Source organism: Lampris incognitus, chromosome 6, assembly GCF_029633865.1.
Source record: "Lampris incognitus isolate fLamInc1 chromosome 6, fLamInc1.hap2, whole genome shotgun sequence".
Taxonomy (NCBI): Eukaryota; Metazoa; Chordata; class Actinopteri; order Lampriformes; family Lampridae; genus Lampris; species Lampris incognitus.
In genome coordinates this window covers 29,092,581-29,119,028 of record NC_079216.1, presented here as the reverse complement: position 1 = coordinate 29,119,028, position 26,448 = coordinate 29,092,581, and the positions used below count along the sequence as shown (strand labels likewise).

The window sequence follows — 26,448 nt, the reverse complement described above, 5'->3', positions numbered from 1 at the left end:
CCATGGCTGTGACCAAAAACGCATCCCTATATATTTTAATGTACGCTTATTAAGTATACATCGTCACGTACATCGGTACTTAATAAGCGTACATAAGTAGGGTGCGCCTTTCGTCACACACAGCCCATGTGTTTATTGAATTACACCAACAGCACCCCTGATTCCACCAGTCTAGGGAGTCAAATAATTAAAGGTAGGGAAGGCGATTTTTTTCAGAAGCACTTTTTGTTATATTTTTTGCAATTCTCTTTACATCCCGACAGCAATCAATAAATAAAATGCTCTGACACTAAATTAAAAAAATAAAAAGAGTAACCTGTGGAAGTCGCAGGACCGTAATAAACCCATCCAATCATTTTAAGGTGTCCGGTTAAAATGATTGGATGGTCTACCTGCCTGTCAACCTATCTATCTCCAGCAGTAGGCTAGTTAGGCAGTGCGTGTTTGCATGTTTTGGAGGAGTGGCTTTGGAGGGAGGCGATAAAGCCCTAGCCAACTTGATATTTTGCAAGTGCAATGAATTGTAGGTCGAACTAGACAAACAGAGAGAGTGTTTGTTTATTGTGTATTGGATTGATCAATATGTTTTGTATTGTTATTAAGAGTTGTGCGCTCATTTGTGATTTAGAGTGTGCCTTTTATTATTTATTAGATGTAAAACAAAATGCAACTGTTGTCCAAATTTGAACACAATAAAATAACAATTAGTTCTAACATTATCTGTGGTTTATTTATGTACTATTGTAATGAAACAATTTAATATTACCTGAATTTAAAAAAAATGTGTTACATTGGTATAAAACACCCTACATTTGAGACTTGATGACTTGACACCTTAAATTAGGGACTTGTGACTTGACTTGACCTGAGCTCGGTGACTTGGGACTTGACTTGAGACTTGCCCTTCATGACTTGGGACTTGACTTGAGACTCAAAGGTTAAGACTTGAGACTTACTTATGACTTGCATAACAGTGACTTGGTCACAACTCTGTGACAAACTATAATCTCTAAAAAGACGTCTCTGTGATGTCCTCCAGTAGCCATGTTTGGTTCTGCTCTATTAGCAACAATCAAAAACAACTTAATGGTCACTGTGGAACTGAAGCTCTACAATAAATAAAATGATAAGTTGATGGTAAAAAAAAAATCAAACAAGTGTAGCAGTCTATTCCGTTGCCTACCAACATGAGGATCGCTGGTTTGAATCCCTGTGTTACCTCCAGCTTGGTCGGGTGTCCCTACAGACACAATTGGCTTTGTCTGCAGGTGGGAAGCCGGATGTGGGTATGTGTCCTTGTCACTGCACTAGCACCTCCTCTGCTCAGTCAGGGCACCTGTTCGGGGGGGAGGGGGAAATGGGGGTAACAGTGTGATCCTTCCACGCATTACGTCCCCCTGGTGAAACTCCTCACTGTCAAGTGAAAAGAAGCAGCTGGCAACTTCACATGTATCTGGGGAGGCATGTGGTAGTCTGCAGCCCCCCTCGGATCGGCAGAGGGAGTGGAGCAGCGACCGGGATGGCTCGGAAGAGTAGGGTAATTGAGGAGAAAAAGGCGGCAAAAAAAATCAAACAAAAACCTTCTAGAAAGTGTTATTGCTTATGTACATATGGGGGTCACATAAATAGCTAACTGAATTCTCCGTCTCGGTTGAGATGGAACTGCTCACGGTATTTCCAAGATATAACAACAATTGAATATTTCATATGAAAATAATAAAGGGTTTTCAGGAATCTGATTGCATACATGTAAATGCTGACTACATAATAGTATGGTGTTCCTTTTTGACTTTGTCCATATTCTCCATCCATTACATGACCTTGGCCCTTTCTCCGTTGTTATGGTAACAAGACTTATGGCCTATGGGAAATGTTGTGATAATGAGCTCAACTGTGGCGAGAAAAAAAAGAAACCAAAAAATCAAAATTAATGCCAACAGGGCAAAGATGCCATCCAAAATAATTGGCAGGCTAAAAGGATGGCTAACTGGTTGGCTGGCTGATTAGTTAGTATTGTTTGTTGGGTTTCCTGCCAGCTTACTTCGGGATGCTTATCTGAGGTATGTTACACTGGTTATTCATTCAGAACCTGGGCCTTTATTTTTTTTACCCCTAACAAAAGAGACAACATTATCCCCTTATACCACATTTCCACCAAATCAGTTGGTTCTTGAACCGGTTCCGTTCGAGATTCTTGGACCTTGGTGTTATCTAGAGAACCAGTCCACATCTCCTCCAGTTTTTTGTTTTTGTTTTGGATTTTCCCCCCTTTCCTCCCCAATTGTACTTGGCCAATCACCCCACTCTTCTGAGCCATCCCGGTCGCTGCTCCACCCCCTCTGCCGATCCGGGGAGGGCTGCAGACTACCACATGCCTCCCCCAATACATGTGGAGTCGCTAGCCGCTTCTTTTCACCTGACAGTGAGGAGTTTCGCCAGGGGGGCGTAGCGTGTGGGAGGATCACGCTATTCCCCACAGTCCCCCGCCCCCCCCGAACAGGTGGCCCAACCGACCAGAGGAGGCGCTAGTGCAGCGACCAGGACACATACCCATATCCGGTTTCCCACCCGCAGACACGGCCAATTGTGGCTGTAGGGCGCTCAACCAAGCCGGAAGTAACACGGGGATTCAAACCGGGATCCCCATGTAGGTAGGCAATGGAATAGATCGCTACGCTACCTGGATGCCCCCATCTCCTCTAGTTTTGAGTGGAACCACTGGAGCCAAGGATGCATCATCAACTGAGGACGATGCACAATGCACAAAGTTTGTTTATTTTGAAACTGATATAAAATTTGCAGAACCAAGGAGTTCTTTTTAATATGCTTCATTATCTAAAGACTGATGCATTTCGAAACATGTCAGTTCAAATGCATCAGTAATTAGTCAACCTGATCAATTAGTAAGCCCAATTGTAACTCCAAAGAGCTGCATGTAGGAAGAAAGGATAATGTTAACAATATAATTAAGCTACCTGTCTCTACAAATACCTTTTTCAGTCAAAAGATAAATCATGATCAAAAGTAGATAGATAAGATTCTGGGCTCTTCACAGCATGCATGTGTAGCCGGGTGGTAAATCTGTTAAATATGTTAAATGATGTTCCACTTAAATTTAGTATAGTTTATCTGTTAATATATGTAATTGTTACACTGTCAAGCCATGTAAAATGTCATTTGATGTATTTAAATTGTGAAGCAGATTGTGAGTGTATTTTTATAGTTTTGGTTGTCATTGCATGTTGTGACCAGTAAGTGGCAGTGTTGCAGACTTTTATTGTAACTCCGTGCAAGTTATCCAAGTGCATCTTGGGTACTCTTTCTGCAAGTTATCCAAGTGCATCTTGGGTATTCTTTCTTTTTTCTTGTGTGAACCACCTGAAGATTGCGGTGTGACGGTGCTCTGACTCCGTAGTAAGTAGGTGTAAATATCTTCTGATATATACCTGTAGCATTATTCCAAACAATATTGTATGTCGGTAATTTGACACGATGGTTTGATTTAGACGCTACTGGAGTTGAGGTTCGGTGATTTTGGGCGCGAGCCGTCGACCACTGTTCGCCATTGCAGGCATGACAAGGTAATGTTGGCGTGCATAAAGCCACACCATGCCATTGTATATTTGGGTAGTAAGGGAAATGTAAAGGTTTTATATGCATTTTAATTCTGTTCAAAGGAAACTGACAGACTGAGAAGTTGCTTCAGGAAGTTCCACATGTCTTTGTTAAACCCTGTTTAACATACATAGTCCACTGCCGTATTTTGTATTTATTATTTTCCTTTTAAAATATTTTCTGTTAAACTTGCCACATCTGTGAACATTTATGAGCTGTTTGCTCGAAAGACACAGGAATTTATGCACTCAGTAAAACGATCTGCATTCGAAGGTTCAAACAATAAAATTAAAGCTACAAGAACCCCGGAAGTAATTGTGTCCTGTTTGGTATCTAATTCCACGGGCTACATAATTTTGGTACCAGGAGTGGGGTGTAGCTAAGACATTTTTTTTTTCAATTGGCAACAGAGTGGCTTATTTTTACTTAAAAAAATAAAATAAAAAATACGGCAGTGGTGAAGATTGCTGGTGACGTCCGTTGGTGTTGAGTCTGAAGCCATCCTGCTGTGGAGGTGGTGACCAGCGAGAGACGACGTGAGGGGCTCTACGAGGTTCTGCTGCTTCCTGTTTCACACGACTCAGCCGTACCAGCGCAGAGGACTCCAGCGCTAACTTCAGCTACAAAGACCAAGATCCAGCAAGGCTCCAAGTTAAAGACTGTCCTTGTAGTATCCTTGAACCAGGTTTTGAACTAAATATCCTCATTTATACTGGACTGAGTAAAGATTAATATATCAGTATGTCTAGTGATTCTGGTGATGAAGGGAGTTCACGTAATGATAATGGCCACACCTCAGGTGGCATAACAGGTATAGGTGAAGGTGCTACAGAAGAAATGCAGACCACCATGCAAGAGCTCGCCAGACTGCGAGATGAGCTCACCAGGTTAAATGGTGAAGCAAGGGCTCAGAGAGCAAGTGATAACAGTGCACCCACACGTTCATACATCTACGTTCCAAGAGAACGCCAGATCCAAGCATTTAGTGGGGAGTGTGGTACAGACAGGAGATCTGTCGAAGAGTTTATTGAAGAGGTTGAAAGGGTTTTAAGATACAGAGAGCAAACAACAGAGGAACAATGTGACTATATACTATCTCTATTGCGTGGCCCTGCATTAGAAGAGGTGAGACTATGCATGAGGGGTCAGTCAGTGGGGCCCAGTGATTTATACTCTTACCTGAGTAATGCATTTGGGAAAAGCGCAGTTCCACACAGCTTTTGCAGACCTTTTACAACCGTAACCAAACTGATGGAGAAGACCTCCATGACTACTCCCATGCACTATCCCAGATTTTGAGCTCTGTAGTGAAACAGTCCACAGATGTAATACCTAATGAGAAAACTGTGCTCAGAGACCGGTTTATTGAGGGTTTAAGAGAAGCAGCACTCAGACGTGAACTCAGGAAAATGGTTAGGGACAAACCAGAGAGCAGTCTTCTAGATGTGAGGAACGAGGCCCTCCTGTGGGAGATGGAGGACAGCAGGTCTCATCGTCCCAGGGTCATAAAGAGCAACCAAGTTACATCAGAGGTTCCAGAAACCCAGTGCTCTACTATTAAAACAAACAATGACCAAGGTACTGCATTAAATGATGTTCGGAGAGCAGTAGCCCATCAGGAAAAACAGCTAGCAGAGTTAGGCAAAACACTCGCTGATCTAGCCTTTGCTGTAGGTGAACTGAGTAAGCGCAGCACTCAACAGACATTCCTAGAGCCCAAGGCACGACCTAGACCCTAGCCAAAGTTCACACCAGATGGTCAGCCTATCTGTTTCAAGTGTAGAGGCATAGGTCACATTGCAAGAAAATGCCCACAGGCCAGAGGGGGTCAAGGGGACGCAACACCTAGTTCTTCTGTAGTGCAGGAAAACTCGCACCCTCAGTTGTCATGAGCCACACAACTCGAGGGGAGGAAGCTGGCTCACCAAAAGAGACACCAGACAGAAGCAGGATCTTAGAGCGTGCAGTCGGAGAATGTAAAACTGTTGAGGTGAAACTACGAGGTGTTACAGTGTCCTGCTTACTTGACACTGGTAGCCAAGTCAGTACAATTTCTGGGAGTTTTTTCAGGGAACACCTGTCAGTGAAAGGCGAAGACATTCACCCGGCATTTGAGTGGTTAAAGATCACTGCAGCTAATGGATTAGACATACCCTATATGGGCTATGTGGAGCTTGATGTAGAAGCCATGGGTCTGACTATCCCAGAGCGAGGTTTTCTGATAGTTAAAGATTCTGAACACTCTTCCTCTGTTCCAGGTCTAATAGGGATGAACATTGTCAAAAAATGCAGAGAGCTAGTACACACTGAGTTTGACACCACACTGCAGGAGAGCTTTGACTCAAACTGGAGAGAGGCTTTTAATCATCTTCATGCAGTACATGCAACAGACAGACTCTCTTTCGCTAGGGTAGCTGGTAAGGATGTAGTCCATATACCTGCTTCATCTGCTGCTACAGTTATGGCTAGGGGACTCAGGACCGTGAGTGAGGATGGTTCTTTTTTGTTGCTGGAGTCTGTGGGTGTCCCCGTTCCTGGAGGTTTGGTTGTTGTGCCTACTTTGGTTTCATCGGGCAATCACATTTTTCCAGTCCGAGTCATGAACATGTCTGATGAAGATATCTGGCTAGGGCCACGGACTAGGCTAGGGGTTTTGACTCGGGTAGACTGTGTGAAAAGTGATGAGCTTTGTGAGGTACAGTTCCAGAGAATCTCAGCAGACACTGAACAAGTGAGTATCAGTGAACACCCTGAAACACTGACAGATGTGCAGGAAATTCTCGGCAAGCTCAATTTTTGTGGTAGCCCAGAACAGCAAGCACAGCTGACTTTGTTACTGGAGAAGTACTCTTTTGTGTTTGCAACAGAAGATGAAGATCTAGGCCACACTGACAAAGTACAACATGAGATCCATCTGACAGATGACATACCTGTAACACAGCCATACAGACGAATTCCACCCACACAGTACAGTGAAGTCAGGGAACATATTGGCAAGCTGCTAAAAAAAGGGGTCATTCAAGAAAGCTCCAGTGCTTATGCTTCGCCCATAGTACTAGTGAGAAAGGCAGATGGTAGTCTGAGGCTATGTGTCGATTACAGGAAACTCAACTCAAAGACAAGACGTGATGCATTCCCACTCCAAAGAATTGATGAGAGTTTTGATGCGCTGAGAGGGGCAAAGTTCTTTTCGACCATAGAAATGGCGAGCGGATACCACCAGGTAGCTATGCATGAGAGAGGTCGGACTAAGACTGCATTTACTACACCGTTTGGTCTGTATGAGTATGTGAGAATGCCTTTTGGTGTTTGTAACGGTCCAGCTACATTTCAGAGACTTATGCAAGTTACTATGAATGATCTCATTTTTCAGATACTCCTGGTCTACCTAGATGACATCTTGGTTTTTTCAGAGACATTTGAGCAGCATTTGGAGAGACTTGAGATAGTGCTTAAGAGACTGGCAGAGACGGGCCTTAAGGTGAAGTTGCAGAAGTGTGCTTTTCTAAAACAGTCAGTAAAGTTTTTGGGTCATCAGGTGTCAGCAGAAGGTATAGGAACTGACCCCTCCAAGGTCTCTGCTGTTAAGAACTGGAAGGTCCCAACCGCTGCCAAAGAGCTGCAGTCATTCTTGGGTTTCTGTAGTTACTACAGGAGATTCATTCGAGGCTTCTCACAGATTGCCGGGCCACTGCATGACCTAGTCAACAAATGTTCAGGTGTGAAGAAAACAGGGAAAGTAGGTCACCAGTTTTGTAATATGTGGACACCAGAGTGTGACTCTTCCTTTGAGCAGTTAAAGGAAAAACTTACCTCTGCTCCCATTTTGGGTTTTGCCGACTTCACACAACCATTTGTTGTTGAGACAGATGCTAGTCAGCATGGATTAGGCGCTGCATTGTGTCAGCAGCAAGGCGACACCAGACGTGTCATAGCATATGCTAGCCGTAGACTACGCCAGGCTGAGAAGAATGACCGTAATTATAGTAGCATGAAGTTGGAGTTGCTTGCCTTAAAATGGGCAGTTGCTGAAAAATTCAGGGGTTACTTGCTTGGTTCAAAGTTTGTTGTCCTGACTGATAACAATCCCCTCTGCCACCTCAAGACAGCCAAGTTAGGTGCTATAGAGCAGAGGTGGGTAGTGCAACTGTCTGTTTTTGATTTCGAGGTTAAGTACCGTCCTGGTTGCAGTAATGCCGCCGCAGTTGCTCTCTCTAGGCAGGAGTTTGCAGGGGAGCCTGAAACAGACCCTGACTCGGATTTTGACAACTGTATCGCTGTGTGTAACCTGATTGAGCGAGGAACAGTTCTGGATCCTGGTCTTGTCTCTAGAGGTCTGGAGTGTTACAAAGTGAGACAGATCCGTGCTGGGGAGTCAAGGTCTGGTGAGACAGGTACTAAACAGGGCAACACCCCCACACTGCCAGGTTATACCAGAGAGGAGCTGGTAGGTTTTCAGGCCAGTGACCCCACCCTAAAAGAGTTTAGGGCATTTTGGGATCGGGGGAGGAGGCCATGTCCCAGAGAGAGAGCAGCCCTGTCTAGTCAAGTGAAAAGATTGTTGAAACAATGGAGATGCATACAACAACGAGAAGGGTTGTTGTACAGGGTTATCACAGACCCACGTCATGGAGAAGTGTGGCAGTTACTCGTGCCTAGTTGTTTGAGGGACCAAGTTCTAGAAAATGTACATAACAACATGGGACATCAGGGCATAGAGCGCACTGTAAACTTGCTAAGAGGGAGGTGTTTTTGGGTAGGGCTATGTGAGGATGTTGAAAGCTGGGTTAAAAACTGCGAGCGGTGCATTTTGACCAAGATGCCTCAGCCAAAAACCCATGCTCCAGTTCAGGCATTCCTGGCCTCCCGACCTCTAGAAGTGGTGGCTGTTGATTTTACAGTGTTGGAGGCAGCTTCAGATGGCCGTGAAAATGTCCTTGTTGTGACCGATGTGTTTGCAAAGTTCACAGAAGCTACCAAAGACCAGAAGGCTGACACTACAGCTAAAGTTTTGCTCAGGGAATGGTTCATGAAATATGGGGTCCCAGAGAGACTGCACTCAGACCAAGGTCGAAATTTCGAGAGTGAAATTATAGCAGAGCTGTGCAAACTCTATGGGGTTAAAAAGACACGGACAACTCCCTACAGGCCACAGGGAAACAGTCAGTGTGAAAGATACAATCGCACACTCCATGACTTGTTAAGGACACTCCCACCAGAGAAAAAAAAGCGTTGGCCAGAGCATCTGTCTGAAGTAGTATATGCCTATAATGTCACTCCTCATTCCACCACAGGGTACTCGCCTTATTATTTGCTTTTCGGGGTACAGCCACATCTCCCAGTAGATGCTTTATTAGGGCGTGAGTGTGTGTCAGACAGGAAACAGGATTGGTTGTCTGTTCATCAGGAGAGACTCAGACAGGCACACGAGAGAGCCAGAGAGTACTCGGAGCAAAAGGCAGCTGAGAGGATCTCACTTCAAAATGAGAAGGTGTATTGTCCTCCTGTGGACATTGGTCAGTTGGTTTTCCTACGTCACAGACCCCCAGGTAGACATAAGATTCAGGACACATGGACCTCGACAGTCTACAAGGTAGTTGACATCCGGGGTACCACACACACCGTTGAACCTTTTGAGGGAGGTCCCATTAAAGAGTTCATAGGTCAGAGTTGCGACCTTGTGCAAAACCAGTTCCCAAACCCAGAACTAGAACTAGGTTACAGACCACTACACAGCCTGTAGCTGAGGATGAGCCTGAGTCACCTGAGGCTGATTTTGTTATTGTTGAGGAAGTCATCCCTCGCCGGCTTGTGCAAGTACCTAACCTGCCTCTTGCAGCAGAAAGTGTTAGTTTACATGTGACAGCACCCACAGATGAGAGTGACGGTGAAGGACCTGAGGAAGGTTATTCAGATATGAGAAATTGTAGCACAGAAACAGAATGTGTTAATGATGTGCATCCAGACATTAGCGACAGTGACTTGCCCATTATTGAAAACAGGGACAGGCCCGCACTAACAGATGATGCTGGTGGAGCAGGACGTAGAACCTATGCACCTAAACCTGCCATTAGGAAAAGCAAGCAGGAAATGGCTGGATCTCATTCAAACCCATTTCATCTGCCAAAGTCAGCCTGTAATGCAGTCTCAGTCAGCACAGACATGGTCTCTGAGGTTTTGACAAGCCTGGGTGCTGCTCTCTTTGAAAAGGCCTTGCAGGGAGTATTTGAGTCAGTTCATGTTTCGTAGTCGCCAAGGACGTTGACTATATTTGCAGGGGAGTATGTAGCCGGGTGGTAAATCTGTTAAATATGTTAAATGATTTTCCACTTAAATTTAGTATAGTTTAACTGTTAATATATGTAATTGTTACACTGTCAAGCCATGTAAAATGTCATTTGATGTATTTAAATTGTGAAGCAGATTGTGAGTGTATTTTTATAGTTTTGGTTGTCATTGCATGTTTTGACAAGTAAGTGGCAGTGTTGCAGACTTTTATTGTAACTCCGTGCAAGTTATCCAAGTGCATCTTGGGTACTCTTTCTGCAAGTTATCCAAGTGCATCTTGGGTCTACTACTACTTTTGGCTGCTCCCGTTAGGGGTCGCCACAGCGGATCATCTGTTTCCATTTCTTCATGTCTTCTGCGTCTTCCTCTGTCACACCAGCCACCCGCATGTCTTCCCTCACCACATCCATAAACCTCCTCTTTGGCCTTCCTCTTCTCCTCTTCCCTGGCAGCTCCATATTCAGCATCCTTCTCCCAATATACTCAGCATCTCTCCTCCACACATGTCCAAGCCATCTCAATCTTGCCTCTCTTGCTTTGTCTCCAAACCGTCCAACCTGAGCGGTCCCTCTAATATACTCGTTCCTAATCCTGTCCTTCTTCGTTACTCCCAGTGAAAATCTTAGCATCTTCAACTCTGCCACCTCCAGCTCCGCCTCCTGCCTTTTCGTCAGTGCCACTGTCTCCAAACCATATAACATAGCTGGTCTCACAACCATCTTGTAAACTTTCCCTTTAACTCTTGCTGATACCCTTCTGTCGCAAATCACTCCTGACACACTTCTCCACCCACTCCAACCTCCCTGCACTCTCTTTTTCACCTCTCTACTGCACTCCCCGTTACTTTGGACAGTTGACCCCAAGTATTTAAACTCAAATGCCTTTGTCACCTCCACTCCTTGCATCCTGACCATTCCACTGTCCTCTCTCTCATTCACGCATAGGTATTCCGTCTTGCTCCTACTGACTTTCATTCCTCTTCTCTCCAGTGCATACCTCCACCTCTCCAGGCTCTCCTCAACCTGCACCCTACTCTCGCTACAGATCACAGTGTCATCCGCGAACATCATCGTCCATGGAGACTCCTGCCTGATCTTGTCCATCAACCTGTCCATCACCATTGCAAACAAGAAAGGGCTAAGAGCCGATCCTTGATGTAATCCCACCTCCACCTTGAACCCATCTGTCATTCCAACCGCACACCTCACCATTGTCACACTTCTCTCATACGTATCCTGCACCACTCCTACATACTTCTCTGCAACTCCTGACTTCCTCATACAATACCACACCTCCTCTCTCGGCACTCTGTCATAAGCTTTCTCTAAATCTACAAAGACACAATGCAACTCTTTCTGGCCTTCTCTATACTTCTCAATCAACATTCTCAAAGCAAACATCGCATCTGTGGTGCTCTTTCGTGGCATGAAACCATACTGCTGCTCGCTGATTGTCACCTCTCCTCTTAACCTAGCTTCTATTACTCTTTCCCAGATCTTCATGCTGTGGCTGATCAACTTTATACCTCTGTAGTTGTTACAATTCTGCACATCGCCCTTGTTCTTGAAAATCCGTACCAGTATGCTTCTTCTCCACTCCTCAGGCATCCTCTCACTTTCCAGGATTGTGTTAAACAATCTAGTTAAAAACTCCACTGCCATCTCTCCTAGACATCTCCATGCCTCCACAGGTATGTCATCAGGACCAACTGCCTTTCCATTCTTCATCCTCTTCATAGCTGCCCTCACTTCCTCCTTGCTAATCCGCTGAACTTCCTGATTCACTATCCCCACATCATCCAACCTTCTCTCTCTCTCATTTTCTTCATTCATCAACCCCTCAAAGTACTCCTTCCACCTTCTCAGCACACTCTCCTTGCTTGTCAGCACATTTCCATCTCTATCCTTGATCGCCCTAACTTGCTGCACATCCTTTGCAGCTTGGTCCCTCTGTCTAGCCAATCGGTACAAGTCCTTTTCTCCTTCCTTAGTGTCTAATCTGTCATACAACTCACCATACGCCTTTTCCTTTGCCTTTGCCACCTCTCTCTTTGCTTTACGCTGCATCTCCTTGTACTCCTGTCTACTTTCTTCATCTCTCTGACTATCCCACTTCTTCTTTGCCAACCTTTTCCTCTGTATAATTTGCTGTACTTCCTCATTCCACCACCAAGTCTCCTTGTCTTCCTTCCTCTGTCCTGATGACACACCAAGTACCTTCCTAGCTGTCTCCCTCACTATTTCTGCAGTGGTTGTCCAGCCATCTGGCAACTCTTCACTACCACCCAGTGCCTGTCTTAACTCCTGCCTGAACTCCACACAACAGTCTTCCTTCTTTAACTTCCACCATTTGATCTTCGGCTGTGTCTTCACTCGCTTCCTCTTCTTGGTCTCCAAAGTCATCCTACAGACCACCATCTGATGCTGCCTAGCTATGTTCTCCCCTGTCACCACCTTGCAGTCTCCAATCCCTTTTAGATGGCGCCTTCTACATAAGATATAGTCCACCTGTGTGCACTTTCCTCCACTCTTGTATGTCACCCTGTGTTCCTCCCTCTTCTTGAAATATGTATTCACCACAGCCATTTCCATCCTTTTCGCAAAATCGACCACCATCTGTCCTTCCACATTTCTCTTCTTGACTCCATACCTTCCCATCACCTCCTCATCACCTCTGTTCCCTTCACCAACATGTCCATTGAAGTCGGCTCCAATCACCACTCTCTCCTCCTTGGGTACCCTCTCCACCATGTCGTCCAACTCACTCCAGAATTCTTCTTTTTCATCCATCTCACACCCATCTTGCGGGGCATATGCGCTGATAACATTCAGCAATAAACCTTCAATTTCCTGCTTCATACTCATCGCTCTGTCTGAAACTCTCTTCACCTCCAGCACACTCTTGACATACTCTTCCTTCAGAATTACCCCTACCCCATTACTCCTGCCATTCACACCATGGTAGAAGAGTTTGAACCCACCTCCGATACTCCTGGCCTTACTCCCCTTCCACCTGGTCTCTTGCACACACAGTATGCCTACCTTTCTTCTTTCCATCATGTCAGCCAGCTCTCTCCCTTTACCAGTCATAGTGCCAACATTCAAAGTTCCAACTCTCACCTCCACATGCCTACCCTTCCTCCTCTCTAGCTGCCTCTGGACATGCTTTCCCCCTCTCCTTCTCCTTCGCCCAACAGTAGCATAGTTTCCACCGACACCCTGCTGGTTAACAGTACCGGTGGCGGTCGTTGGTAACCCGTGCCTCGACCGATCCGGTATGTAAGTCTTATTTATGATCCGCATATTTGATTTGGCAAAGATTTTACGCCGGATGCCCTTCCTGACGCAACCCTCCCCATTTGTCCGGACTTGGGACCGGCACTAAGGATGCACTGGCTTGTGCATCCTCAGTGGCTGGGTTCAAGTGCATCTTGGGTATTCTTTCTTTTTTCTTGTGTGAACCACCTGAAGATTGCAGTGTGACGGTGCTCTGACTCCGTAGTAAGTAGGTGTAAATATCTTGTGAAATATACCTGTAACATTATTCCAAACAATATTGTATGTCGGTAATTTGACACAATGGTTTGATTTAGACGCTACTGGAGTTGATGTTCGGTGATTTTGGGAGCGAGCCGTCGACCACTGTTTGCCATTGCAGGCATGACAAGGTAACGTTGGCGTGCATAAAGCCACACCATGCCATTGTATTTGGGTAGTAAGGGAAATGTAAAGGTTTTATATGCATTTTAATTCTGTTTAAAGGTAACTGACAGAGTGAGAAGTTGCGCAATCTTCAGGAAGTTCCACATGTCTTTTTTAAACCCTGTTTAACATACATAGTCCACTGCCGTATTTTGCACCGTATTTTGTATTTTGTATTTATTATTTTCCTTTTAAAATATTTTCTGTTAAACTTGCCACATCTGTGAACATTTATGAGCAGTTTGCTCGAAAGACACAGGAATTTATTCACTCAGTAAGACGATCTGCATTCAAAGGTTCAAACAATAAAATTAAAGCTACAAGAACCCCGGAAGTAATTGTGTCCTGTGTGGTATCTAATTCCACGGGCTACACATGAAAATGATAAATGTCCATAAATCCCCATAAAACCCTACCATCGACCATCTCACCAGAATAGAAGAGAAAGTTGTCATGTTGCTTTCTGCAAATTGTGATTAAAACCCTATATTTACTTATTACTTTGCTATGATTAGAAATTCACATTGCTCTGTAACGTGATATAAAAATATAGTGCAAAGTATAAGCATGACAGAGATTCAGTTTCCATATGAAGTCTGTCATTATTTTACATGCTAAGACTATTTATGGGCTGCTAAAGGCACTTTATTTCCACAACAGATTATTGCTGTGAACTTTGATCGTAGATTATACTTCATGGCATAACATTTATCTATTTAAAACAATGTTTCATCAAACCTCATGCAATTATGCATTCATGAGGACAAGAAATGTTTTCCATCAGTAGAACCAGTGGTTAGCCACCTTTCCTGAAGTTGGACCCATTTCGGCACATTTAAAATGACCTTTTTGGCAGTTCTTGAACTGGTAATTTGTTGAGCTTCACAGCTGCTTTACAATAACTGTTTAATAGGTTGAATGAAAATAAATATAGATGACATGAGTCAGGATCTGTTTAACCAATCCTGGAATATTGTTCACATCCACTGTTTCAAGGCAGCTAGGTACTCAAACAGCCCATAACTTTATTTCCTGGTAGGAAACTCACCACTGTGTGTGTGTGTGTGTGTGTGTGTGTGTGTGTGTGTGTGTGTGTGTGTGTGTGTGTGTGTGTGTGTGTGTGTGTGTGTGTGTGTGTGTGTGTGTGTGTGTGTGTGTGTGTGTTAAATGGGAGCCGTTTGACATGTGAGTCAGCATGAGCAGACAGACTGAGATGGGTGGAGCACAGTGGAAGATTACTCTCTCGCTTTAGATCACCTACTGGCACTGACACCACATCCTGAGGGGAAACACAATACCTTATACAAATGAGCACAGGCACAAAAAACACACACACACACAAAGACAACTCGAAACCTTGGCACATAAACTTCCCACAAATGATAAATACATAGCAACACACACACATACATATGTATACATAAATGCACAACATAGATAACCATAAATATGGTTGCATGCATGCATGCAAATATGCGTGGTTGTGCATGCAACCATGTGTTGCTTGCACAACATGCAAGCAAAGAGAAATACAAGTTGCTGTGTGACTCAACTAAGGACAGACAACATTTATCCCTGCAGGAGAGGAGAGGAGAGAAGAAAAGAGGAAAGGAAAGGAAAGGGAGAGGAGAGTGAGGAAAGGAAGCAGTCAGCAGACCGTGACACTTCAGACATATGGCTAGGATGAAGAGTAACGAGGGGATGAAGAGACGGAGATGGGAAGAGAAATGGGAAGACGCGGCAACAGAGGGAGAGATGTTCAGCTGTTGGTCCATCTTGGTTTTGCGGTAATGAGCCCATGTTTGGCCCTACAGAGCATCACCAACGCTTCTTCTAACTTCTCCAAACTCTAACAAGCCAAACTGCTATTTACATTTACCCCCCACCGGCCACGAGCCGGACCAAACATGCAGGCAAAAAACAGCATGGCGCTCCCTTAAAAGAGATACTTTAGCAACTTATTTAGTTACTTGTTTTTCTTCAGACACTTGTGAGAAGCATTTGTGTCCTTTATTTTCCCTTGGATTGCTTTTTTCCCCCAGCATTTCCCATTCCAGCATTCATTACTCTACTCCTGCCCAGTGGCCAAGCTCCAGTTTAAATGAGGGGATAACAAACATTTTCAATTGCTCTGCTGATAATACATTATCCATCCTTCTATTCAAGAACAGATTCTTCACAGCAGTTACCACAGCCAACGTTACTTCAGGCACGGGAAATGAAGGTTTAACCAAAGATTTCAACAAGCAGGGTTTTGTACGCAGAATACGCAATTCTATTTTTTTTTTTTTACTTTTTCCCTCTTTTTCTCCCCAGTTGTATCCGGCCAATTACCTCACTGTTCAAGCCGTCCTGGTCGCTGCTCCACCCCCTCTGCCAATCCGAGGAGGGCTGCAGACTACCACATGCCTCCTCCGATACATGTGGAGTCACCAGCCGCTTCTTTTCACCTGACAGTGAGCAGTTTCAACAGGGGGACGTAGCACGTGGGAGGATCACGCTATTCCCCCCAGTTCCCCCCCCCCGAGCAGGCGCCCCGACAGACCAGAGGAGGCGCTAGTGCAGCGACCAGGACCCATACCCACATCCGGCTTCCCACCCACAGCCACGGCCAATTGTGTCTGTAGGGACGCCCAACCAAGCCGGAGGTAACACGGGGATTCTAACCGGCGATCCCCATGTTGGTAGGCAATGGAATGGACCGCTACGCTACCAGACGCCCGAATACAAAATTTTAGCAATATTAATAAAATGTCTTGAGCAGATACTGTGTAAACACATAAAAATATTATTGTGTATTGTGTAGCTATAAAATATGGTGCATGTATTATAGTAATATATCTATATCTACCCATCTATGTACAAGTACAGTTGATGAATTTAAACTGCCATAACTGTGAACAAAATTTTACCAGAATATGTCGACTAAATCAAATTGCACACAGACACCCACCCACCCTGAGTGTTGGAAACTTCTACCAAGGCTGTTACCTCTCTGGGGCTTTTCTGGTTTTCTGTAAGTTTTATGGCGTAATACTGTCGGTGTGCTGGGTTTTTACAATGTCTCTGAAGGCTCTGTGAGACGATGGAGGAGCAAGCCTAAGTTATACGAATGCAGTCAGAAACCCTGTGCATCATAAACTAAATGGCGGCTCGCTGGAAACCTTAGCAGGATAATACTGTTATACAATCTTCAATGTGCTCCGCAGCTTGGTGTCAGATGTTGCATATTTCTAAATTGGCAGTCAGGAAGGAAAACAAATCGACAAGTCTAAAAGTGGCGTCTGGGTAGCGTGGCGGTCTATTCCGTTCCCTGCCAACACGGGGATCACCAGTTCCAATCCCCGTGTTACCTCTGGCTTGGTTGGGCATCACTACAGACACAGCTGGCCGTGTGGTAGTCTGCAGCCCTCCCCGGATCGGCAGAGGGGGTGGAGCAGCGACTGGGACAGCTTGGAAGAGTGGGGTGATTGGCCAGATGCAATTGGGGAGAAAAACGGAGGAGGGGGGGAATCTGTACAAAAAAAGTTTATAAGCTATCAAAGTTCATGAAGAATCAAATGTCATTAGCCTAAGTTCACAAAGATTTTTTTTTAATAATTATGCTTCTAGCCACATTCTACTGAACTTCACATTATAGTGGAGAATCCCTCCCCCTCCCCTTTTTTCTCCCCAATTGTACCTGGCCAATTACCCCAATCTTTCGAGGCGTCCCGGTCGCAGCACCACCCCCTCTGCTGATCCTGGGCAGGCTGCAGATTACCACATGCCTCCTCTGATACATGTGGCGTTGCCAGCCGCTTCTTTTCACCTGACAGTGAGGAGTTTCACCAGGGGGACGTAGCACGCTATTTCCTCCAGTTCCCCCTCCCTGAACAGGCGCCCCGACCGACCAGAGGAGGTGCTAGTGCAGCGACCAGGACACATGCCAACATCCGGCTTCCCTCCCGTAGATACTGCCAATTGTGTCTGTAGAGATGCCCGACCAAGCCATAGGTAACACGAGGATTCGAACCGAAGATCCCTGTGTTGGTAGGCAACGTAACAGACCGCTACGCTACCTGGACGCCCTATAGTGGAGAAAATTCAGGTGGGCAAAAACATTCTATTGCATCAGAATGCTCAGCATGTATCTTGGTCATGTTAGGCTATTTTTACCCAGTCGGTCTAAGCTCCATGGACACTAACTGAGAGGGGATAAAGTGGCAGGACCCCAAATGCGTGCCTGGTCCTCTTAACTATCAATCAGGGCTGCACTCAGATAGTCGGAAAAGGCTGGCAAAAAGGGCCAAAACATGCAACAGGGCTTTCAGCATCATCCCCCTCACTATGATATCTTTAATGTAAACGTCTGTCTGTATGTATGTCAGGCTTTTGGTCTGTTTGTTCATCTGTCCATCCTTCTGTACATGTCTCCTGCCTATATATCCATCCACTCTACCACATGCACCCAATCCATCTACCCATCCATCTATCCATCCATGATAAGAAATATCGGCAATATAATAAATACTGAAATTTAATAAATATTTCAATACCTGTTGAAATATGCAGCAGATATTTCCCACAGTACATCAGTGCAAAATATTATCATAAGCGGTATAAATTCTTTCAGACCTATCCAAAGTTAAATGCTAAGTAATTAGATGTTATTGTGTGCAGTGCAAAACAGTGTTGTCCTATTAAATTGGTATAGGAGAAAAAATAGAGCTAAAAATAAAGTAATCTGTATATCCTCACAAGTATCATCACTGGCAAAACTACATTGTGGGTTTGTTTTGGATGGTGTTATGACGCCTTGGGTGGGTAAGCTGCTTACTAATCAAAAAGATTTCTCATTCAATTTCCAGCCCTGACCAGCATATCCCCTTATAATGAATATATGCAGAGAGGGCACCACTTTTAGCAGAATGGCCATGTTGCCTTTTTGTTCTTTAGCTTCAGAGGGGAACTGTCCTTCAGACCAAAAGAAGAAAACCTCTCTGGCTTAAAAATTGGCACCAACCTGGAATCTGAATTTTGATCAATTTCTCAGGTCTTTCCCTAACAGATAAGACAATAAACCCATACAAGTGACTCATCTATAACTAACAGAGGCCCAACTGAGACTTTGCTACACATTATTTTCCAACACACACGACCTGCTTCCAACCCAAATAACTTCTGTTTACAAATGTTTTCTAAGCGCTTATAAGTGCCCTCTTATTGATTTTAATTCACTATTTAGCTACTCATTAGAAAGCGTTGTACTTGTTTTAGTATTTTGATTTAATCTTTTCATTAGTGTCTCACCCTCTAAATTCGGCATATTCTACAGTTGATCTATGTTGTAGGACATCGTCAAGTAAAATTAAATTAAATTAAAGCTGAAATCCGTAACATTTTAACCATTAATAAATCATTATTTCATCCATCTGGACCATGGAGTCAGGTTGCATAATGCTGACTGTCATCTTGACCATGGTTGGATGTCTCCGTATACTGCTGTAGAATGTTTCAAATGTTAAAAACAATCACTGATGAAGTGGAAAACACCTACATGTTGGAAACAACTCCAGCAGGAAAAAAAGATTGAAACATGACGCCAATGTGGTGATTCTTCTATTGGAGAGATGATCAACATAACTGTAGAACAATGTGGCAATTTAGTTTGATGACATTTAGACTGCCTGCATTAACTTTGATCAGAGGATCTCACATTAACAAGGGTGTGGACTATTTACTGGTGAGCTGATGGCACACGAGCCACAATGGCTGTTGCATCTTGTCTGAAGTCCAAGAAAATCAGTGTCAACAGGTCCATTTCTCTCTGGCTCTTACATCCAACTATATCACAACACTGTTTTGCTGTTATATTGATTGTTTGACCAACAGAATTGCCATATCACCATCACATTTCAAATGGATAAAATGCAAAATCTTAGGGATTGCAACTATAAAATAAAATAAAGAAAAGCTCCTAACTCCTAAATACAACCCTGCTTGTACTAAGAACCAGTCTCCCAAATACCTGTTGGAGTTTATGGGGCAAAATTAGAGTGAGGCCTGGATCCCTGCAGCAAGCAACCAACATGCACCACCAAAGGCCGTTTATGAGCCAGGAAACACCCTGTCTTGGTGGTTAAATTATATCACAATATTACAATAATGAAACTCCCAGATGATATCTAGTCTTATATCACAATATTATATCGATATATTACCCAGCTCTAATCTCAATCAACAAGACTAGATCAAAACCTAGTATATGGCTGGACTGTGTGTGGTCAATGTTTGACATTTTGGCCAATTTGTTACAGGGCTAGTCAATGGTAGTGTCTATAATGTGAATCCCTGAATATTAAATGTTCATCTGCAAATTTCTGTAGTGGTCCCAGCTGTTGTTAAAGTGTACTGAAGTAGCATATCACATGACATGGTTAAGTTACATTCAAAATAAATTTAAAAAAAAGGCTATAAATGCAGTTCCACTCATATCTTGGGATGTTTGATTTTTAACCCCCCCCCCCCGCCTTTCATCTGTTTCTATCTGCGGACGTCTCTCATTTTTCTAAGACTGACTGTATTGACAGATTAATTCACAAAGATTGGATTGCGGCTGCTGATAGCACCATGAATTGTGCATCACTTGCAACCACTATCTGCCCCGTCTCAAGGTTCGATTCATAAAAGATATTGCACTAATTGTATTACAGTGCGAATATGCCCATAAAATTTTGCAGCTGAGTGCAATTTGCCCTTTTTTGTGTCTGATTGCAATTATGCATGTGGCAAAGCATAAATGGTGACTTTGCACCAAGAACACAGTAGGCAGGTTCAATGATGTCAATGATGATGTCAATGATGTCCTTGATGTCATCAAGTATAGTATGAATTGTTTAACTTGGCAAAAAAAAAGCGATATTCTCCAGCGAAATAGTCGCCTACGAGCACGCCTGGCCTGACGTTGCCTTCGCCTGGCTACAATCACTGTTGTCATGATCACTGGAAAGTCTGGGCGTCCGTTGCCACCAACGCTCTGAAGACGCTAATAATTTTCACTCTACCTGTGTGTGGCTATCAGTGCTGGTGTTTCGCAGTGAGGCTCATTTGCACAAAAAGGGGGCAATTTTGCACCAAATGTATGCATATTACCTTATTTAAATACTTGCAAATAGCACCAGACCACCGAGACACTATTTGTTTGGCAGCACAGTTAGGGGTGCATTTCACCCTTTGGGGGTGCTTTGAGAATTACATGGTTTCTTTTTGTCTCATTTGTACAAGTTTAGAGGTCGCAAAAGCTGTGCAATCCTTTTGTGAATTCGCAAGTGAGTGTTTCGTCAGAGTGATTGCTATGTGGGGTGCTTTAACTGTGCACTCTCCCTCATGCCTCTCGGTGCTCGGCCAACCAATCATGTAAATTCAGTGATGTTGTTGGTCACCTGATTCAGCGGCCCAATGGTGTCAAACATGATCACTCAGTTAGTCACTCAGCAACATTCGTGTTTGTAGGACTGGCCCGCTGGCCTGGTCCAGCCAATAAAGACGTACATCAAACTAAATGAAAAACAATAAGCTGTTCATTGTTCTCTCTCCCTCTCTTTCTATTAGTTCCCATCCAAGTTTGATTAAGCAAAATGATCAACAGCAGCAACATGTGTTTGACAGTTGAGTGTGGGCAAGCTTGTCTGCATGTGTGCATGTATGCCGTGTGCACACTGCTTGGCAAAAGAACAAGACATGCACAAAACATCAGTTTATCATCATTATCTCTTTAATGTAATGACACTAAATAAAACAGTATATCCAATTCCAGTATAATGGCCAAGGTCACTGCATTCATAGTCTCTAAAAATAGGATCATCAACACTTTTCACTGGCATGGTTAAAAAGATCAGATGAAAATATAGTTAAAAAAACAAACAAACAAAAAAAAACTATCCATACTCAAGTCAGGTCACATGTTCCTATTGTCGCTCACTGGGCGACAATAGCACTGCACCAATTCTCCCATAGTTGGAGTTCAGATCCCTGTAATACTTAATGGTAGACTATAGGTCTAGCCCCTCTGGGGTTTAGGGGTCAATCCCCAGAGAGCCTAATGGGAAGATAATCATTAAGCTGGGACAGTAACCGAGTTTCCATTAGTGGTGAACAATATATTGTATAGATATTGTTAAGGGAATATGAGCATTTGCGATATTCTGTCACCAGAGGCTGCCATAAAAGTGCAATGCAAGACGGTGATCATGCACGCTCGCCATACACGGAGCCAATAGTGCATTCTTTACTGAGCGGCTAATGCCAGACACAGTGAGTTAGGCTGTCATGAAAAGACAGGGTTTAGGAAAGACAAACTGAGAAGATGAGAGTGGAGAGTTAGAGAGAGGTCAGTAGGACAGATTTAAAATTAGAAACACAAGACGACGTCAGTTGTTTGGGAATGTTTCTGATACAGAAGACCACAGTGAAGTGAGCAGCCACTCCTCATCAGCCAGCAGCTGTGGGTGTGTATTTTAGAAGACTTATGGTTCTCGCTTCCTGGTCCATTTGCAATAGCAGGGCTATGTGTTACATTACACATGTAAGTTTTGAGATAATAGGTTCAGTGTAGTTAAGGTTAGAAAGAAAATGTGAATAATTTCAGATTTGACATACTAGTTTGGGTTTCGACAAAGTAATAAATCTTTGTTCAGTTACACACAAATCCATCTATCAATCGGACCAATTTCGACTGTTTTCGCTCTAAAATTTACAAGTAACATGCTCTTTTATGTATTTATTACACAGTTGGGACCAAAGTGGTCATAAAGGTTGACCATACTTAACAGCCAATAAAAATAAAACTGTTGCTCCCTCATGGAATAAGACCTATTCACTTAAACCGCCTCTATACCACTCAGGAGTAATAAGGAACATTTTCACCTTGGAAATTTAAAGTAATAGGCTCTTTGTTGTTCTTGAAAAGAAAGCACTTATATACGCCAGTACTACAGTCAAACCGCATTACCTCATGGAATAAGATTTATGCTGCTTATCTCACATCCTTCCACCACTAAGGGCAACATGGAGTGTTTTCACTGAGAAAATTGAATTTAACAGGGTTTTTTTTTTAATGTTTGTTGCACAGACAGCACTGATATAAGAATATATTGGTCAATCTCGCCACCTAAATCTATAAGATTTTATTTAAGTCAAAAGTGATTTACTTCATTCAATAACATGCATTGTATCTTTTAGAAAAAGTGGAGGAAATATAACAATAATATATTTGTTTTATCCACCCAAGTGTTTTATGATATTGCAATCACAACAAGTGTTTTATGATATTGCAATCGCAATATGTAGCATGATCATTGCAATATAATATTTGTCCATATCGTGAAGCCCATTTCCAGTCTTTTTATGCAAAGTTTGTCATTTCTAATAAAATAGCTTGCCAGAAATAGCCAAGTATTGAACAAGATCTTCACATAAGTTATTGAGCTCACTTTAGATGGATAACGGTTTATTTGATCGCAAGAAATACAATGAATTTTAATGGAAACACATTTGCTGAATAAAGAAATTGAATGCAAATGGAATTTAATCACATGTTCAGCTGTTTCTTAATCTTACATGACCTGTAGGCCTATATTCATTGTCTTATTCACTCAAACAGATCTGATGGAAACACATCTTAATTCACAGAATTTTCTTACAGCTGCAGTAGGCAATATTATTTCATTATAATTTGGGTTGAGGCATCCAGGTAGTGTAGTGGACTATTCTGTTGCCTACCAACATGGGGATCGGCGGTTTGAGTTGTGTTACCTCCAGCTTGGTCGGGCGTCCTTACAGACACAATTGGCCGTGTCTGCAGGTGGGAATCTGGATGTGGGTATGTGTCCTGATCACTGCACTAGCGCCTCCTCTGGTCTGTCAAGGCGCCTGTTCAGGGGGGAGGGGGAACTGGGGGGAATGGCATGATCCTTCCATGCGCTATGTCTCCCTGGTGAAACTCCTCACTGTCAGGTGAAAAGAAGCGGCTGGCAACTCCACATGTATCAGAGGAAGCATGTGGTAGTCTGCAGTCCTTCCCGGATCGGCAGAGGGGGTGGAGCAGCGACCAGGACAGGTACAATTGGGGAGAAACAAAGGGGGGGAAATCCAAGAAAAAACAATAATAATTTGGGTTGAAATAACTCATTTTGACCATTGCATATCACTAACGATATTTAATTGAAGGGTTCCTTTAAAAACAAAAAAATGTGTGTCTGTGAGCACCCGGCCAGTGGTATTCAGTTTTTTAAAAACTGGATCTGGTCTGAATTAAAACAACCAATCACGGTTAGCTAGCACGTAACTAGCCAATCACAGTGACTCTGTACAAACAAGCGTCATCCGAATTCTACGTGTCTTAGTTCAGCACGGCGGCACGCACACAGAAGTTGTGTCCAGAGCTATGGCAACTTGTGACAAATTGCCAATACCTTTGCCTACAACGGTGTACAGTACAAAACAAGCCAAAAGAAAGGGGACCTTGGAGGAGAAGAGAGAGACAAAGAAAGCGCTTAATAAAAAGAGAGATCAGATGAGGCGAGAGCTGCAGCAGTGTAAGGGACTGAAAAGTGATGTGGAGTGATACGATGCAGCAGAGATAGGCGGACGGTTTTGCATTGGAATGTTCATGTTGCCTACTGCAGCTTTAACTAACTGCTTGAAATCCATTCAAAAGCTGGATGGAAACATGACTAATGTCCCAAACACTGACGGTGCTCATAGGTCTATTCCCACTGAGACCACTTACACTTAACATGTAGTTATTAAGTACAGTGCCTGCCAAATGGCATAAGCATATGAAGATCTTAACAATTTGGTGATAGTGAAGCATCCCGGCTTCTGATCTGCTCTAGAGAACAGGAGCAGGAGAACAGGAGAACGGGAGAACAGTTAAGTGGTCAGCATGGTCTAACTACAGGCAATTAAAAAACTCAGTCAAGTGCAAAGCATGGCAGATGGTAACACATAATGTGGCACAATCCAGTATGCTGCAAAACTGGTAAAGTGAGATTCTTGACCAGTTCTTTAAGAGGTGACTTATACCACCAATCACCATGCCCCAGGTGAGGAGGGGGAACATTTTCAACAAAACTTAAACCTTTAAATAGCTCATTTAAAATGTTTCAGGGCATTGCTTTTCCAGACCCTGTTTTAAGTTCCTATTTGAAGCTTTGAAAACAAATGTTTGCTAAGACCAAAGCACAGACAGTCAGTCTGTGACACACATACATGAAGGATAGAGGAAGACGGGTAGACAGATTAAGGAGCAACAACATAGATGAAAAAAATGGGGTGATGAAAATGAAAATAAGAGTCAGAGGGGAGGCTACTACGTTGGAGATGGTAGACATCTTGAGAAGTTGCATGATTTTGGGAACAGGGCCTAAGTGCATTGTACAAACATTCAAACTCCAGCATTCAGCCTCAGGCAATGACCCAGAACCAACACACTGGGGTGATATGTATTGGCAATTTAGCCAACACCTTTGGCTATCCTGTTATATGGATGTGAAATCCAATTGGCCAAAGAATAGAAATTAACCTATATTATACTATTTACTAGTATATATCAACAATGTCAGGCTGTGACTTACTAGCATGCTGCTTAACATCATGGTGCATTACTTAGTTTACTATGACTGCATGTTTTAGAAAAATCATTAAAAGTGATGTGGTGGCCATATGAGCAGCATGTCACAAATTAACATTGACAAGTTAAGCGAGGGGCTACTTTTAATCTAAAGTTTTAGTGCCGTGGTAACAATGTTAACGATGTCGTCATCAGCACCATCCGCGCAATCTTAATCAGTTATCATCGTCATCATCATCATCATCATCACCCTCCTCCTCCTCGAACCCATCATCAGGTGAACGAGGTTCACTTTGGTTTCTAAGGCCTGTGGAGACGCCACGTCTCACTCGCAGAGCTGATGATGAACAACAGATAACACACCGAAGGCGACGCGGGTCTCACCGGGAGAATAAAGTCTTGCCAGCTGCCGGGCCCCCGCGTGCTGCGGTCCCCAGCGAGGCGCTGCGCTGCGGGCAGCCACCCCGTGCTCATTCCCGTTCGGATCCTCTTCCGCCATGGACCGATGCCTGATCTCGGTCTCGGAGAGAAGAGACGCCGCCATACTCCCGCCTGCTGCCCCTTTTGATTTTTCAGCTCGAAGACATCAATAGTAGACCTGTCCTTGTCCGTAAATGCCCGCGACTGTTCCGTTGTCTCTCTCGCTGTAAGCTCCGCGTCGGTGCGGATGTGAGCCGGAAGCAAGGTTACAGCGAGCGCTGCTAGTGGAGACGTGCGCTCGAGCTCTCCGAAGGAACCCTGTGCCACCCGGAAACACAATATCGATGGGGCAGCTCTGACACACACACACACACACACACACATTTAGTACGGGATTAAAGTCGTTATGTATTATCAGACACTGTTTAGGACAGGACAGATATCTGCACAAAACGCTGCGAACTATTGGATTGTTATGCCGAATAAAGTTTATGTCTGCATCCAATTTGGCTGTAACTCCGCCGTAGGGACAGTCTGCAAATTGTAATTACGATAATGTGGCCTCGGTATCAGAATATAATGCGCGATACCTTCATCGCTTTTTCCCCCGTGAGTCAGTCTGCGACTTAATGCAAGGATGACTAATTATTTGGGAAAGCATGCCTTTCACCGAACCATCACAAGCTGACGGTTCGGTGAACAGCAAAGTTAAGTCACTGATTCAGTCATAGGACGATTTTTACACTCGTGGCTCACGAAAACCAATTCATGCCTGGAGCCTCTTCTAGCATTTCTAACACCAACGATCAA

At 43.8% G+C, this 26,448-nt stretch overlaps 1 protein-coding gene across 1 annotated transcript in view; it reads right to left on the bottom strand.

Annotated features, from left to right (window-relative positions):
• Window positions 1–25,843, bottom strand: part of si:ch211-212o1.2 (uncharacterized protein LOC492735 homolog) — a 136,934-nt gene extending 111,091 nt beyond the window's left edge. The window contains exon 1 of the mRNA XM_056282141.1: window positions 25,603–25,843. Within this exon, the coding sequence (XP_056138116.1) occupies window positions 25,603–25,762 (160 nt within the window). The 5' untranslated portion in view covers window positions 25,763–25,843. The remainder of the gene's footprint in view (window positions 1–25,602) is intronic.
• Between the last annotated feature and the right edge of the window lie 605 nt (window positions 25,844–26,448).